Genomic DNA, 18439 nt, shown 5'->3' with positions numbered 1-18439 from the left:
CTAATCAACTAATCACCTTTATTAGAAGAAAATCCAAACAAATAAATTAAATTTAGTCGCGTACGAAAAAGCACATAGCAAAATCCTACGTGTCAAGATCCCAGTGGAAGATCCACAAAACCAAATTTTCCAAAGACACGTGGCATAAGCCGATAGGCTAATCTAACGTGGAATGACACGAGAAACCTTTAACCTTTGAAACCCCTCTTTGTCACTTGTAACACAAACAAAGCTTTACATTGTGCGAAAAACGCAAATCTATATAGTTTGGTTCAAAAATTACACACATATATGTATTGTATTTTGTATGTATTTACAGCCAATTGAATAATGGAGCCATTGATTAAGAAGCTATGGAGCTTTGATTATTTCGTGGCGTGGAGGGGCTTCTTATTTTCAGCATTGATACTCAACTTTGTATTTGCCTGCCAATTTCTTTTTCTTCAACCCCTTGTATCTGCCTTAGGTAAACTTTCAAGATTTGATTTTTATGATTATATTGTTTAATTTTTTTATTTGGGGTTTTTAAATTTTTAGCTGTGAATTTGGATACCGAGATTCGTGCATTGTGATTAATAGTGACAGTTGATTTGGGGATTTGAGCTTTGAGCAAAAATGTTATGGTTTTCTTGGCTTGGAATGCATATTGCTGTTGTACCAGAATCAACTCATTTAATTTTTAACTTAGAGAGTATGAAGATTACAAATTTAATTCTAAAAAAGTGTAGAAGTGAAAAAGAATTTGCTGTTCTTCTTTTGGTTGGTCGTTATTAACTTCTAAGATATTGCATTCTTTTTCCTCTCTTTTAGTCTTTCTGCTAATGAATTGTCTTCAAAGTAATGAAAAATATGCTTTTGATCCCATCTGCCTAAGCCTTGGTGGACATAGTTACTCAATACCTGTGCTGGTAGGACGTAGTAGATATGATTGTGCGCACAGGTTGGCACGAGCACCAACATTATCCCAAAAAGAAACTAGGCAGGTGAAGTTTGTGTATTCATAGGCTTGTCGTAATTAAAGTTCTTTTGTGAAAAGGAAATTAGAGAATTAGTCTAATGAGAAAGAACTAGATCTGGTAAAATGATGAAACGTGAGTGGTTGAACTTTAAAGTAATGCAATGTTGTAAACGTGGATCTTTGATACTTTAAATTGGGAGGGGGAATTAAATTATTATTTGATGTTATCTTGAGTGATTCCGGTAGTTGTGTTGTCGTAAGGAAGGAGCAAAGAGATTATGTGCCTATTAACACCTCTAGCTTGATCCAATTTAAATGCCAAGGAACATGATTTACACTGTTCTTTTGTCATGTCATTGAAGTGGCATTTATTGTTCTCTGATATTTTCTTGTTATTCTTGATACATAGACACCAAACCTGGAGATGCTGCTGCACTGTTTGAGAGAGTTTCACAAAATGTAAAAGTTAAGAAATACAGTGAGGCACTTAATGATCTAAATTCAGCCATAGAGGCAGACCCAGCGCTTTCAGAGGCGTATTGGCGTCGTGCATCTCTTCTTTGTCAGTTGTGCAGGTTAAGTCCAACTCTTTTACTGCATATTAAAAGTTGGTCATCTTGATATAAGATTGTTTGATGTACGTGAACATCTTTGTTAGATGCTTCCTATTATCTACCATTTAATGGTGTGTGCTGCATGTTGTTGTTGATGGTGCTTGCAACTCCTAGAAAGCAAAGAATTACAATGGCTAGTGGGGTACGCCTTCAATGATTAGACTCCTAGGCAGTGGCGTAACCAAGAATTATAACAAGAGTATTCAAAAAATTGCAAGAATGCTACTCCTGGGATTTAAACCTATTGCCCAAAACATTTTTGAACCACCTTTGCCACTGGACTGGAATATTCTCGTATGTCATGGGGAGTCAAAACATATATATATATATATGCAAGAAGTTTACTTTTGCCGTAGTTGTACTTGTAATTTTCCTGTAAAGCTAATTCAACTGAACCTCCTTGCATCTACCTAACACCCCCCTCCTCCTAGGAATTGCTATAACTGCGACCATTTAGAATTTCTATATTCTGACCCCACTGGGGTGCGGCCCTCTGGACTTTGCGTGAACGTAGGATGCTTCATGCACCGGGCTGCCCTTTTTTTTGAATTCGTTATTCTGACATAGGTTTGAGATATTTAGGTGTGTAAATATGGTAACAACCATTTGCATCATGTCCAGGGCTTGAATACACTAGCATATCATCAAAATTGTTGTTTTCTAGATCAACTCATGTACCTCCTAATTTTGTTGCCATCTTGCTCAAGTAGCCTATTGCCTCAAATTGTGGGCTATTTACTTTGGAATGGTGCAGTAAATGTATCTGTGATCCCGCAAACCTTGTTCCCCAGTAGTTAGTGTTCAAGCATTTAAGATCTTATATCTATAGGTAGCATCTTATCTGAAAATTATATGATTAAGGCTTTTACCTTTCATCAAATAATCATATGATTTAGGCGATCTTTGGCTTATGTAGATATGATGAATCAGAAAGAAGCTACAAAAAGTTTCTGGAGATGAAACCAGGAGACTCAGCTGCGGAAAAGGAGCTTTCTCAGTTGCACCAATCTAAGAGTGCTTTTGATTCAGCTACCAACCTGTTGGACACAGGTGACATTAAAAAAGCATTGGAGTATATTGATAAAGTCGTACTTGTTTTCTCTCCAGCATGCTCCAAGGTATTCATTTCTAACAATTTGAGGCTTTTGTCATTGTTACAGATGAAGTCATATTGTATTATTGTCCTAACTTCCTGTGGAAAAGCCACTTGGTGTTACACCGAGCATGATGGTTTCTTAATGTGAATTTCTAGGCCAAACTCCTTAAGGCGAAACTATTGCTCTCAGATAAAGATTATTCCAGTGTCATATCTGAAACGGGATACATACTTAAAGAAGATGAGGATAATCTGGAGGCTTTACTGCTACGAGGCCGTGCCTACTACTATCTGGCTGATCATGATGTCGCCTTAAGGTAACTATCGACCTTGTCACTATTTCCCTACCTCCCGCTACACCAATCCAAGATAAAATCATTCAGCATTAATGCTGAAATGAGAGAACCCAAAAGAAAATGAAGGGCCAATGTTAAAAAAGCCAAATGTCATGTTATGAAGATTTTTTAAAGAAGCTTTTTACGCCCTTCTTCAGGCACTACCAAAAAGGTCTTCGTTCAGACCCAGAGCATGGGGAATTGAAGAAAGCATATTTTGGCTTGAAAAACTTACTGAAAAAGACTAAAAGTGTAAGCCTCACTATCTTTCCTGACAATCTTCCCATAAATGCAGACTTTTTTTCTGTTGCTATATCTTTAAGATATGATACAATATGAGCTTCTCCAACCTTGACCTTTCGCGCAGGCCGAAGATAATGCAAGTAAGGGTAAGCTTCGCCTTGCTGTGGAGGAGTATAAAGCAGCACTGACAATGGACCCCAACCATTCTGCACATAATGTAAATCTTCATCTTGGTTTGTGTAAAGTCTTGGTGAAGCTTGGAAGAGGGAAGGATGCCATATCGAGTTGCTCAGAAGCTCTTGAGCTTGATGGAGAGCTTATTGATGCTCTAGTGCAGGTTCTATCTTCATCTGCTTATGCTTTGTTTCAACCTGTAAATAAATATAGTCAATGGGCATTAGGATGTCCTACTTGCTAAGTTGCTCGGAGTCTTCACTTTCGATGCCGCACATCGACGGTGAAATTCGGAGCAGATACGGTAATTTCTGAAATCAAAACTAAAGCTAGGATAAAATTGAAGAAAATGGAATATCTTGTATATAGAAAATTCTATGTTAGTCATTTTCGTTTTCTCTTTCTCGGATTCTCCTCTTGATCAATATTTCTCCTTCTCGGAATACTTTGTAAGTTTTCTGCGTATTGACTCATAATTTAGACATATTTTTATAACTTTTTTTTAGATATTTGAATTATTTTTAGTCGAATCCCTGCACCTGTATCCATACCTGGATGTATCCCCGAATCTTAAAATTTAGATCATGAAGAATCCGACCTCTATATCGGCACCCATATCGGATACCCGCACCCGAGTCGGAGCAACTTAGCCCAATTTTACTAGATCAAGTTGTTTGCTTAGAAATATCAAGTTTACACCATAAATCCTGAATCTTGGAGTTGGACATATTTTTACAGAGGGGTGAAGCCAAGCTTCTAACAGAAGATTGGGAGGGAGCTGTTGCAGATTTGAAAGAAGCAGCCGAAAAATCTCCTCAGGTTTGTTGGCAACTATTTGCTTTTTTTAACTACAACCTTTTCTTCTCAGCGTGTTGTTTCTTGACATGGTAATACTGCATCTAGGATGAGAGAAGACATTGGCATGATAACTCAATCTGGCCAACACATATGGTGGATATATGATATGATTTGCGTTTTTTATTTTGAAGAGGGGGGGGGTATTGAGTTTTGATCGCAACAAGGCTTAGACTTGGCAAGCTTTGTGATAACCGTGAACCAAAAGTCAGCATATTGAAAAGCAAAAAAATTCATGATTCACTGTCTCCAAGTCAAAATAAGATCTTTCCTTTTTACTCAAAACCAGTTCTCTTGTCCGATGTTTTCCTACATATGAATCCATATATCTACATCTATATCTGTGGTCCTCTCTATAGAAGTTTATCTTTTTAGCCTTAATCTGAATATCAAATAATCTGAAGTATACTTCTATAGGATAGGAATATTCGTGAAGCGCTGATGAGGGCTGAGAGATCTTTGAAATTGAGCCAACGGAAGGATTGGTACAAGATCTTGGGAGTCTCAAAGACAGCATCTGTTTCAGAGATCAAAAAGGCATACAAAAAGCTTGCTCTGCAATGGCATCCAGACAAGAACGTTGAAAACAGAGAAGAAGCAGAAAACAAATTTCGTGAAATAGCAGCTGCATATGAGGTTTGTTTTTCTTTTCTTTTCCATCAGTTTTCATTTGATCTGTTTCAGTCTTATGTGTTAGTAGCCACATTGCAGTGTTAGATTGACGACACAAGTGAGTCATTTCAGATAAAGTAGTTTGAAATTATGCCTATCTATTAACAGATCTCTTAGTATAAAATGGCTTTTCTTTGATTTTTTTTCCCCTTAATTTTTCCTCTATTAGCATGTCACGCTATGGGGGTTCTGCTATTTGTCTGAATGTCATGCCTCTCTTAACAGGTTCTAGGTGACGAGGAAAAACGTACACGATATGACCAAGGGGAAGACATTGACGACATGGGTTCAGGAATGGGTGGTGGGGGATTCAACCCTTTCGGCGGAGGAGGGCAGCAGTATACATTCCACTTTGAAGGAGGATTTCCAGGTGGGGGATTTGGCGGATTCCATTTTTGACCTCGACAGTGTTCTTTGCCAAGAAACTCCTCACATTGTTTCTGCAAGGGATGCACAGTTCAAAAGTACAGTAGGCTCTCATACTCATTCCCAAGAAGTTTTTGCTTTGCGGATACCATTTTTTCTTTCATTTATGTATTGTAGCAGTAGATTTAAGGAGAATTGATCGGATCGATAACAGGTCCATGTGTAACTTCCTAACTCAAAATATGGATGTTGTGGAGGAGATAACTGATGTAGCTACAATATCAAATAGTTCTTCTGATGTGACAAAAGATTCGAAATAATTTCTCGTTTCTGTACTGAGTTCACATGAGCAATTGTACGCATCGTCTACCTCCTGAAACAAGGTAGTATGAGGTTTGTTAAGCCAAGTAACTCAGATTTGAGAGTGACAAGTTGAAGTACAGGTAGTTGATGCAGTTGGTTATGTTTTTTTTTCTTTTCTTTTAGTTGCATTTAGTGATACTTTTAAATGCTTTTCTGATTATACTGAGTTTATGAAAGAAACTTGACACTCAACTATGAAAAGGGATTCATGCTCTCTTTTTGTTTGAATCACTATTTAAACTCTCAACTAGTATTTGTACCAAATAATTGTAAAATATAGGGTTTCTTTATTAACATATGTTAGTTCAATTGCAATGATGTAACTAGTGATGGCAAAATGGATTGAAAAAACAATTATCCATTCATATTATCTATCTAAAAATGAGCTTTTTAAAAATGGGTTAAATATGGATAAGATCCATATCATCTGCTTAAAAATGAATAACCAATAGATTTAAATATTACATTTGCAAAGACTGAAATTGGGTTTTGTCAAATTTGAGGGACTAGGAATTTTTCCAAAAGTGATCTATATTATCTGTCGGTTAACCTATTTTTTATCTGTATTAAATATGAGCCGGGTCATGTAATTTATTCATTTTTTGTATTACCCGTTTTCGACTTGTCTATATCCTACCCGACGCGCCGTTTTGCACCTCTAGGCTCTAGATGTAACTATGCTAGGATAGGCTGATTTTACAATTAAGGAAGAGTGTCTTTAAGCAGATAAAATCTAAATATCATAGATATTTATAGCAATTAAGAGCATTTGAGCAAACTTATCAATTATTCGTACAAAACAAAAATAAATCACATGTAAATACAATAAATGATGTCAAATACAAGGGGATCCCGAGCTACTATACCAACAACAAAAGTACAAAAGAAACAGACAAAAATAATAAATGAAACTGAAACTGAAACTGAAAGAAAGGATATTGTTTAGCACATCCACATTCGGAATTCTCAGAAATCAGAATATTCGCCTGTAGAATATTGCCTATAGAATTATTGCTATTGCCTCGTAATTCTGGACACGTGCACTCATTTTTACAACAACAATAATGAGAGAATAATCAATATCTTATCTTTAGTACCTCTATATACTTGATCAGTGAGTGACATAGGTCAATTCCTTGTATCAATAATGGAGTCCAGACCAAAATCACTGTACCTTTTTATGCTCTTCTATTGCTTATCATCAGCAATAATAACTGCGCAATCTTCCTTTCCCAAAGAAGCCCTGCCAACAAAATCAGGTTACCTCACAGTTAACTCAACAACTGGTTCAGCCATTTTTTACACTTTCTATGAAGCTCAAAAATCCAGCACAAAACTCAATCTTTCTGAAACCCCAATTCTTATTTGGCTCCAAGGTGGTCCTGGTTGCTCTTCTATGCTTGGAAACTTCTATGAACTTGGTCCTTACCGTGTCTCATCTTCTTTCAGGCATAACGTCGAACACCTTTCGCTCGAACCTAATTCTGGTTCTTGGAATCGAATATTTGGGCTCCTTTTTCTTGATAATCCTATTGGAACTGGATTTAGTATTGCTTCAAGTCCAGATGAGATACCAAGAAACTTACACGATGTTGCTAAACACCTTTTTAAAGCTACAAGGGAGTTTATTGCATTAGATCCTTTGTTTATGACGCGTCCGATTTACTTAACTGGTGAAAGTTATGCTGGTAAGTATGTGCCAGCATTTGGGTACTATACAGTGAAAAAGAATGCGGGTTTGCCTAAATCAAGACGGTTGAATTTAGCTGGGATTGCGATTGGGAATGGATTGACTGACCCTGAAACTCAAGTTGGCACTCATGCTCTAAGTGCTTACTATTCCGGATTGATCAATGAGAAGCAAAAGACACAACTGGAATCACTTCAAAAGGAAGCAATTCGACTTACCAAAAATGGCAATTGGAGCGCGGCAACGAGTGCTAGATCGAGGGTGTTGGGGATGTTGGCGAATATGACGGGGCTTGCCACTTTATATGATTTTAGGAGGCTAGAGCCTTATGAAGATGAATTGGTGGCTAAATTTTTAAGCAATGTAGATATCAAGAGGGCTCTAAAAGCAAATGAATCCATAGCTTTCGAAGTATGCAGTGATTCAGTAGGCAAAGCATTGCACGAGGACGTGATGAAAAGCGTGAAGTACATGGTGGAGTACTTGGTTAAGCATACTAAGGTGTTGTTATACCAGGGACAGTGTGATTTGAGAGATGGAGTGGTGTCGACTGAGGCATGGATGAAGACGATGAAGTGGGACGGAATTGAAAAGTTTTTGGAGGCGGAGCGGAAGGTTTGGAGAGTGAATGACGGGCTTGCTGGATATGTGCAAAAGTGGGAGAGTTTGAGCCATGTTGTCGTAATGAACGCAGGGCATCTTGTTCCTACCGATCAGGCAGTGAATTCTCAGGTGATGATTGAAGATTGGGTATTGGAAAAGGGATTGTTTGCCACAGGTCAGATTAAGCAAAAGCCAAGCAATATTGGTAAATCACTTTGAGCTCTTTGTGGCATGTGCTACTCTGTGTTGTAGTTGTACTATGACTTCCTGGAAATTTGAGTTTTATGCTTGTTGTATCAGTTCGTTTCACGAAGTTTGAAATGTTCTAACTAGAAATAAAAGGCAAAACTTTCTGATAATCGAATGCTTGGAGTTCATTTGACCATCACAAATGTCATTGTATGTGTTTAGATAATGAAAGTATACCTAATCGAAGGAAGCACACTATTTTCCTATGGTTTGGAGAGCAAAACAAAACAACATTGGCCAATAACCATTAGACCAGTGTATATTTTCTTTGATAATTTCAATAGAAGTAGCTAAAGGTAATGAACTTTTTTCAATCTCCTTCCTCCTGCTCCTTCAAATATAGAAATTTCATTCTTATAAAGATCTGTCATTTACTCAATGGTCGAGGCCTTCATGCTCACTCCACTCAGATATTTCATTGTTGAGTCCATGTGAGTACCAGCAGTCGACCACCTCAAGTTCCCTTTTCTCCTTGCTGTCTCATGCTACAAATGCATACTGGTTGAGATGATAAATGACAAGAGGAAGATCCAGTTAGAATCTCTCCAAGCTAAAGCCATTTCATTGACAAAAGGTGGCAATCGGAGTGAAGCAACAAATGTCAGAATTAAGGTTTTCAACACATCTCGAATCATGACTAGATTGGAAACATTCTAGTACCCTAAGGCAAAAGCCATTTGCAGTAATACAATAACAACAAACCCAGTGTGACCCACAAGTGAGGTCTGGGGAGGATAGTGTGTCCGCATACCTTACCCCTACCTTGTGAAGGTAGAGAAGTTGTTTCCGATAGACCCTCGGCTCAGTAAAAGCATAGTCACAACATTATTAAAAAGAAATATAGTAATAGATACAGTAATGGAAAAGAAGCAGTAACTAGGAGTCATTTGCAGTAATACATTTAAGAAATTATTCACCAAGGATACCGCCGGCTGGATCCAAGAATAGAAACATGGACTTGATGCCTCTCCGTAAGCTTTATGATAACGGTGACCCAAGAGTCAGCAAGAATTCATGATCACTGTCTCCAGTCTAAGTGAGGTCCTTCCTTTTGGCTCAAACCAAGTTAGCATGGTCTTTGCTCAAGCGGTTTGCTGTTGCTTGTCTGTTGTTTTTCTGTAGATGAATCCAAATATCTATCTATATCTGTAAGCCATACTATACAGGTTTATCTTCTTTAGCCTTAATCTGGATATGTACACTTCCATACATACTGAAAAATATTTGTAAGTAGCTACCTTACAATGTTAGACTGATGACACAAGTGAGTCATTTTGGATAAAGTTGTTTGAAAATATTATGTTAGTGCATGGTGACATTTACTGGTTGAATTTGTACACCAATCTTTTAACAGATCACGTTCTGTAAAATGGTCTTTCTACAACTTTTTCCCCCCTTAGCTTCTTCTCTAGCATTTTGCCCAATGTTACTTTGCTATAATCCCGATTTCAAAAAGGATGACCTCTTTGAACTTTTTGCTATTTGTTTCATTGTTATGTCTCTCTTAACAGATTCTCGGCGATGAGGAAAAATGTACATAATATGATAGGAGAGAAGACATTGTGACATTGGTTCAGGAATGGTTTGTGTGGGGTTCAACCCCTTCGGCGGAGGAGGGCAGCAGTTTACTTTCCACTTTTGAAGGAGGATTTCCAGCTGATGGTTTTCCAGGTGGGGGATTTGGCGGATTCCATTTTTGACCTCAATGGTGTTTGTTTTTCATGTTTCCTAAATGGTTTTGGCAAGAAACTCCTCACATGATTGCTGCAAGGGGTGCACAGCACAAACTACAGTAGGCTCTTATACTCATTTCCAAGAAGTTTTGCTTTGGGGATACCTTTTTCCTTTCTTTTATGTATTGAGTAGCAGTAGATCTAAAGGAGAACTGTTCAGATCGATAAACAGGTCCATTTGTAACTTCCTTACTCGAACGGGATGTTATGAGCAGATAATGATGTAGTTACATTAGAAACAGTTCTTCTGATACTGAATCTAGTTACTTTCTTATTTCTATACTGGCTAATTTGAGATAAAGGTGTAGTTTTAATTGAGTGATATACACTGGTTGAACTATTTTTGGAGTACGTTTACCTTTTGTGACTAATGCATGATCATCAATGTTCTTCATTTATGTAATAAGATCACTTAATCTGTATTTGTCCAGCAATTTTAATGCAGAAAAATGAAGGTCTGATTGTCAGAGCTTGAGATGAATTTAAATGGAAAAACATAGATTCGTGTAACTGACCTTAACTTGTTTGGAATTGAGACCTTGATGTAATATCTCACTGTCGGAATGACAAGCTTTTGAAAATCTACTCTTAGCCACTAAATTCTGGTTGCACTATCTTGTCATGCATTGATATTGCAAAATCATACCTAATAACCAACAATTTGACATATAATCTTGCTATGTTGCATTATACATTATCATTAGCTGTACCAATATTTTCTGGATTGTGACCAATGTAGTTGCAAATTGCAACTAAATTAGCCCTCTTGTCCCACCATTCCTATCAATTATAATTGATGATTATCCTCCTGTAATTTTTTAGCCATTGAGTACATATTCCAACTAAAAAGATTCTAGTTGGGGATTGTACCCCAGCAGAAATCACAATTGAGAAACTGAATAGGATTCACAACTTCAAAAAACTTACCTCACTTTTCCCCATCTGTTTTCCTTCAATCATAAGCTAACCAGCAGCTGCTATAACATCATCAAAAACTTATTATTATCCACTTCTTCACCTTAAATGTAACCCTTCACCAAACATCACCCTCATTTTCATTTCATCCCAATACCCTTTTTATTGAAGGGGAGTCTTGGAGCAACAGTAAATTTGTCTCTGTATGACATACATGTCATGGGTTCGAGCCGTGGAATCACTCACTGATGCTTGCATCAGGATATGCTGCCTACATCACACCCCTTTGGGTGCGGCCCTATTCCGAACCCTGCATAAACGCGAGATACTTCGTGCACCGGGCTGCCCTTTTGCCCAATACCCCACTAACTTTTTTCTATCATTTTCCCTTTTTTAGTTTCCTTAATTGTTTTAGAGCAAGGAGTCTACACACTCATTATTTAAGTGGCATAATCTTCTTTTGCCACCACCAAAGCAACTTCAAATTAAGCTTAACCAAAAAAGACAAAATGAAACATAACTTAGTGTCAACCTTTCTCTTCTTGTTTCTCCAATGCATTGGCATTTTGGCTCAAGGTCCAACTCCAGCTCCAACTCCACCAACTCGAGCTTCGGCTCCTGCTCCCGGACCACCTGGTCCGACTAATGTGACAAAAATCCTAGAAAAAGCAGGCCAATGTTCAACGTTTATTCGATTGTTACAAACCACTCAAGAAATCAGCCAAATAACCTCATTACTAAACAATTCCAACAGTATCACTATCTTTGTGCCACCAGATAATGCATTTTTGAGTATGAAAGCCGGGACTTTGAATTCGTTTAATGATCAGCAGAAAGCAGAACTGATCAAATTCCACATTCTGCCACAATACTTCTCCATTTCTCAGTTCCAAACTGCTAGCAATCCTGTACAGACACAAGCCGGTGGAACCAGTAACCGCGAATTCCCAATCAACATAACAACAAATGGCACTTCAGTGAATATAACTACTGGAATTGTCAATGCAAGTATTTCTAGTACAATTTACACAGATAGCCAGTTAGCTATTTATCAAGTGGACAAAGTTCTTCTCCCATTGCAATTCTTTGTCCCTCCTGCACCAGCACCTGCTCCTGCACCACCTAAGCCGAAAAAGAAAGCTGATTCGTCGGATTCTGACTCTACTTCTGCTCTATCTTCTGGTGCAATCTCTCTGGTTCCAGACATAATTTGTGCAATCAACTCTCCCCGCGGATTTGTCTTGTTCTTGGCTGTGTTTTCTTTTGTATATGTGAGCTCATAATTAAGTTGAAGTTGATATTATTGTGCATGCCTGCATTGCTGTGATTTCATTTAATTGTAATTTTGGTTTCTGCCATTTAATTGTATTGCATGCATGCATTGTTGTGATTTCATTTAATTGTAATTTTGGTATACGCCGTGTAAATTTGATTTGGTTTTATTACCTGATTTTCTACCTACTCGCTGTTAAATAGTTTGTAATAGGAAGTGGGGTTGTCTCGTATCAGAAGGTAAATATGATTTTGAAGACTTTGTATATTAAGAGACTTAGTTTTCTTGACTGTTAACGCCTGAAAGCCTACTGCTTTACTATGTTTATTCTATTTCTCTAACATTTGCACTATAACGTTCACTAAAATGTAGAAGAGTAATAAAAAGGGATTATTCTTTTTCTGTTTCTATACTTTCCAATTTATGTTATAATCTTCAACTGCATGTTTGTTTTCCAAGTTAGATTTCTGTAAACCTGTTTCCCTCCTTGAGGCTATGAAAAGGAGTTAAGTTCTATGCACTGACCACATATAACTTTAAACAATCAGGTCACTTATAAGGTAATTCTCTAAATTCATTTTAGTTGATAACCTAACTCGAGTATGATTTACACATTCGTGAATATGACATTATAACTTAAATCAATGAAAAAGTATCAACCAGCCCTGGTGTTCTATCGACCATACAGGGAATTGGAGTAGCATTCTACCGATGTCAAGTCATGGACTGGTTTCTTCAGCCCTTTTTCTATGTGTTGGTATTCTATATGACCGACATAAGACTCGGTTGTTAGATATTACGGACGTTCAGTGAGCACCATGCCGCATCTCTCTACTATTTTTTCTCTTCCACTTTGGCCAATATGAGTTTACCTTGTACTAGTAGCTTTAACGGGGGAATTTCTCATCTTAGTAGGAGCTTTCCAAAGAAATAGGAGTCTACCTGCTTGATGAACTAAACAATAACTTGGGAAATAGCATCCCGGTATACTAAGCTCCCGCTATGCGCGGAGTCCGGGAAAGGGCAGGACCAATTGTACGCAGCCTTACCCTGCATTTCTGCAAGAGGCTGTTTCCACAAGGGTCTATTGCTTGAACTAAACAGCAACTTGGGAGTCTTTTTATTTGATCCATCCAAAGCTTCTCTTCCTAAAGGCAATTTCAATCATTTAACAGTGCTCCAAGTTTTGTGGAGTTAATGAAACAGCTCCATTTAGGTATAAAATATTGTGAACCAACATACTTGGTTAACCCTGATTATAAGCAGTCCATACACATGTGACCATTGGCTCAAACTTGGACTATAGATATGTATATGTTAAATGAAATAAGGTTTATGATTAAGAAGCTTATGACCATTATGTCAAATGTTCAATGAAATAAAGTTTCAAGCCAATGGACTCTGAGACTCTAAATACATCATCTCACTGGGGATTCTGGACAGGAATGAGGCAAGAAAAATTTATCCTTATTTATGTGGTATTTAAGTGGAGAAAGGTAGAGGGGCGGGTCCTTTATCCCCATGTTTAAGGCTGCGCTTGATCCTAAGGATTGGTCCCAGATGGATTTCTCGATCGTGACAAAAAAAAAATTTATCCTCATTTAAAAAGTATAGTAGCTAATTACACCATAAGAGGCATCTGAAATCTTTCCAAAATTACAACTGCTAAATTTTGCTTATACTGTTTGTCACTAATTTACATTGCAAAAACATACCTAATAACCAATAAAGTTGTTTGCTGGATTACAAGTTGCTATCTTACATTGATCTCATCAGTTGTACCTAGAGTTTTGTCGATTGTGACTGTTGAAATTACATCTTAATTAGCCCCCCTGTCCCATTATAACCATAAATAATGATTTATGATTGTCCTCCTCTAAATATATTTACATTACATACATGGACTAAGGATTTTCCCTCGTAGATTTTTGACAACAAACAACAACAACAATCTCAGTGTAATCTCATAGGTGAGGTCTGCGAAGGATAGTGACTATGCAGTCTTACTCCTACCTTATGTAGGTAGAGAGGCGGTTTTCAACAACAATAATAAACCCAGTGTAATCTCACAAATAAAACTGGGGAGGGTAGTGTGTACACAGACCTTACACCTGGTTTGAAGAAGGCAGAGAGGCAGTTTGTGATATAGATTTTTCTCAACATCTAGCTCAAAACAAAAAATTGAATAGTATCCACACAAAAACACAAACTTACTGTAGACATAAAATAAACTTATCTCTGCTATTCTCAGCTGTTTTTCCTCCCATCATAAGCAAACTAACAGCTGCTCTGAGTTTATCAAATACCTATGATGTTCCTTCCCACCTTAAATTACACTCTTTCACCTAACTTTACACTCAATTTGTTTCTACCTCAATACCCCACAAATCCTTTCTTTCATTGTTTTCAAATCAAGAAATCCACCCTCTCAAATATATAAATTCCCACATTTTCCCTCCTCCCTCCACCACACCTAGAAATATAAACACCATTTACTGCAACAACAACAAAAAAAACCAAAGAAAAGAAAAATGAAAAACATGTTCTTGTTCTTGTTCTTTTTGTTCTTGCAATGCATGGGCATTTTGGCTCAGGCTCCGGCTCCAGCACCAGGCCCACCACCTCCATTAAACGTGACAAAGATCCTCGATAAAGCAGGCCAATGTTCAACGTTTATCCGTCTACTACAGAACACACAGCAACTCAACGAAATCACCTCACAACTCAACAATTCCAACAATGGAATCACAATGTTTGTGCCCACAGACAATGCATTCTTGAGTATGAAAGCAGGAACTTTAAATTCTTTCACTGATCAACAAAAAGCTGAACTTATCCAATTCCATATTCTTCCTACATATTATTCTTTAACTCAATTCCAAACTGCAAGCAATCCTTTAAGAACACAAGCTGGTGGAACCAGCAACCGCGAATTTCCAATAAATATTACTACAACAGGAAGTTCAGTTAATATAACAACTGGTATTGTTAATGCAAGTGTGTCAAATACTATATATACTGATAACCAATTAGCTATATATCAAGTGGATCAAGTTCTTCTTCCATTGAAATTCTTTGTACCTCCTGCACCAGCTCCTGCTCCTACGCCTATTAAGCCGAAAAAGAAAGCCGGGTCCGCAGATTCTTCTACTGAACCGGCTGTTTCCTTTGCTACTTCTCTGGTTCCAAACATGATCTACAAAACCGGTTTTTTCTTCTTCTTTTCTGTTGTGTTTTGTTGGAGTTTATGAGGTTATAAGTCTGTTGTTAGTATCTGTGTGCGTGTATGCTTGTGATTCTTTACGTACATTTCATTCATATTGAATTTTGAGTGTTAAGTGGTCTTGTCATTTTTTACAAGAATTGATCTTGGTTAGTATTAGTTGTACTTACCCTCAGACCCCTCTATAACATTATCGGTATATAACAATCATTCACTATAAAAACTAAGTTTCTTTTGGAACTAATTTCCATGGTATGTTATAATATATATTCTATATAATAGCACTCCGCTATAACAATCAAATTTTTTTGGAACAAACGAGGTTGTTATAAAGAGATTTAATTGTATTTTATTTCAAGAGGCAAAGAGAGGTGAAGTATTTAGAGTAGTGAACAAATTTTAGCAGTAAATTACAAAATATAAAGGTGTACATTTGTAATAAATTCTAACAACTTGTTTGGAGGGTTGTTACATATAGTTTCATAATGTATCGTATTTTATTGTATTGTATTATATTGTATTATTTGATGAATATAATGTTTGGATAGATTATACCGTTTGACGTTGCTTGATGATATCACGCACCAGTAATATGAAGAATAAACTTGTAATATTATAAACAAAAATTATAATACGGGGTAAAATTATTATATGAAAATATAGGATAAATAATAAAATAAAATTATTTAATTATAATGAAGGGTGAGATTGAGAGAAAAAGACAAGGTAACGACGCGATCACACTAAATCGGTTGTTACATAAAGTGACACATTTTCATCGTTACGTAGCGACGAATTTAATGATACGATACAATAAAATTTAAATAACAATCAAAACAAATATCGTATTTAAATTAACAATACGATACGATACAATAGGTAACAACCCTCCAAACAAGCTGTAAAGTAGCATCAATAAAATTTGAGAACATTTGGATTGACTAGCAATTCATTAGGTTGCAGCCTAAATTTATATTTAAGAAGATAAACTTATAAGTGGGGCGACTCCCATTTGGTTTTCTTTGTTGGAAGTTAGGAATTTTCTTGTTTGTGTGATTGGATCGGATGTAACTTCTATGATACAATTCATTAAGGACAAGCTACACTTTTAACCGGTTGACAAAAATAATTATATTTTCTAACCAAATATACAAAAAAAATACATTGATAAGGATCCAAAATATGTATAATATATATATATATATATATATATATATATATATTACATTTATATAAAAAAATTATTTTGCCAGTTATTATTTATTGGAGCAAATATAATACATAGTTTTCCCATTAATTCAATAATATCAATAATTAATTATGCCTCAAATCCAAATTGGTAGATTTAACTATAATCATCTATATCATTCACTTTGTTCAGTTTTGATAATATTTATGCGACCATCGAGGGTTGCAGTAAGATAAATGAATAAAATTTCTTCACGGATAACCAGAAGTTTTAGGTTCTCGAGCCTTAAAAATGAAAAATATCCTCGTAGAAAGAGCTTGCTCCTTTAACGAGCCTTACGGGGCGTGAAAAAAAATGATTTATGCAAATATTGCAGAAATAAAGCCTGATATTTAATTAGTCTTTACTCGGGTGCGGAAACACAACCACAAAGGTAAGGGGGATTGTGAATTAGGCTCCTAGAAGGTGAAACACTATTTACACTAATGATGAGACAAAGAAAATCAACCTCCATTGATATTTAGGGAAAAGATAATTTCAGCTTCCACTTATAGTTGTCCACTCCATTTTTGTGAAAAATAGAGAGAGTCACCCTCACGTATGTTTTATCATATTTATAGAATCTATTACTATTGTTTATTTTGCAACCTCCACCACAAAATATTAAAGTAACCACATACTATATGATATATAGGCTTCCAAAAATTTCCTTTGCTTTTCCACTTCATATTATTATGTCTACTTCTACCTTTTTCTCATTCTACTTTTTCTTCTTTTCAAAGTGAGATACTTTTCTCAAGTAGATAGAACAAAAAATGGATGGATTTAAATGGAACGACGTAGACGTCAAGAATTCTTATAGCCCAATCCCAACTTGCTTGAAGTTTACATGCAGTAGTAGTTTTTTTTGTACATAGAATAAAAAGTAGCACATGGTTTAATTCTATAACAACCATATTGGCTATACTCTTCGTATCATATCAATTATACCTCTTGGATAATATAAGAATACATAAACGCCGAGGGATGGCAATTGAGCGATGCGAGTTTAGATACATGCGAAATGGTACGGGTTTAAATATATGTGGGTGCGGTACAGACGGGTCAAAATAAAAAAAAATCTATACGGGTGCGGGTTTAAAAACTTCATCAAAGATGGAAACTCAATTTTCTGACTTTCTGATGATAAAATTGGTTCCATATAATATATTGAAGTAAAATTAAGTTTCATATTGTTTTAACTTTGAACCCAATGCTTGCACGTCAAATTCTTATTCTTTTATGACAAGTTCTGATAATGTAATATCTAACACATAATTATTAATTAATTATAAAATTATTTTATTGATCAAAGTGTTATTCCTTATTTTGCTCAAATAGACTACTGATTAAAAAAAGAAAAATATCTATTAATTGGTCTTGATAGAGATTTTTTGTATTTCTAATGTATGCTTGAATAGGGTAAAATTAACATATATATATATACTTTTATCAAATATAAAAAGTTAAAAAACAAAGAGATATCATGATATCAAAGATTTTTTTTAAGTTGCTTTTAGGCAGATTAGTCTAAATACCACTTATACTTGTGCCACTTTGTTATGTCGGTCCCCAAACTTATTATTTTGTCAATTGAACACTTACACTAATTCAAATCGTATATTCTAAATCCCTTTAACCATTAACCGAGCTTGTGTGGCATTTGACATAGCTGAGGTGGACTATGTGTAACACGCGAGTAAAGAGAGTGATACTAATGATTTTGATTAAAAAAATAAATTAAGCTAAAATTAGGCACAAAATCGGGCCAGCCTTCAAAGGCTTGTTTTGGTTATTGTTGTTGTGTTTCACTATTTGAATCTTTATTCGGATTTTGGTGAGGAGATTC

General features: G+C 36.1%; 4 protein-coding genes across 4 annotated transcripts; all 4 read left to right on the top strand.

The window, feature by feature from the left end:
• Positions 1 to 204: 204 nt before the first annotated feature.
• Positions 205 to 5630, top strand: LOC107770481 (dnaJ protein P58IPK homolog). The gene is made up of 9 exons (XM_016589796.2): positions 205 to 466; positions 1368 to 1533; positions 2489 to 2690; positions 2825 to 2985; positions 3162 to 3255; positions 3371 to 3583; positions 4159 to 4239; positions 4693 to 4911; positions 5173 to 5630. Exons 1-9 carry the CDS (start codon positions 331 to 333, stop codon positions 5344 to 5346), a joined length of 1446 nt encoding a protein of 481 aa, XP_016445282.1. The 5' UTR covers positions 205 to 330; the 3' UTR covers positions 5347 to 5630.
• A 989-nt stretch (positions 5631 to 6619) lies between these two features.
• Positions 6620 to 10231, top strand: LOC107770482 (serine carboxypeptidase-like 50). The gene is made up of 2 exons (XM_016589797.2): positions 6620 to 8174; positions 9730 to 10231. Exons 1-2 carry the CDS (start codon positions 6824 to 6826, stop codon positions 9741 to 9743), a joined length of 1365 nt encoding a protein of 454 aa, XP_016445283.1. The 5' UTR covers positions 6620 to 6823; the 3' UTR covers positions 9744 to 10231.
• Positions 10232 to 11313: 1082 nt separating this feature from the next.
• Positions 11314 to 12325, top strand: LOC107770485 (fasciclin-like arabinogalactan protein 12). Its single transcript, XM_016589801.2, has one exon. It carries the CDS (start codon positions 11376 to 11378, stop codon positions 12147 to 12149), a length of 774 nt encoding a protein of 257 aa, XP_016445287.1. The 5' UTR covers positions 11314 to 11375; the 3' UTR covers positions 12150 to 12325.
• A 2269-nt stretch (positions 12326 to 14594) lies between these two features.
• LOC107770483 (fasciclin-like arabinogalactan protein 11) lies at positions 14595 to 15477 on the top strand. The gene has a single exon (XM_016589798.2). The coding sequence runs from the start codon at positions 14671 to 14673 to the stop codon at positions 15388 to 15390; it is 720 nt and encodes a 239-aa protein (XP_016445284.1). The 5' UTR covers positions 14595 to 14670; the 3' UTR covers positions 15391 to 15477.
• The last annotated feature ends 2962 nt before the right edge of the window (positions 15478 to 18439 follow it).

Source organism: Nicotiana tabacum, chromosome 10 (genome assembly GCF_000715075.1).
Source record: "Nicotiana tabacum cultivar K326 chromosome 10, ASM71507v2, whole genome shotgun sequence".
NCBI classification, from domain to species: domain Eukaryota; kingdom Viridiplantae; phylum Streptophyta; class Magnoliopsida; order Solanales; family Solanaceae; genus Nicotiana; species Nicotiana tabacum.
This window is presented reverse-complemented; position numbering and strand designations above follow the sequence as displayed.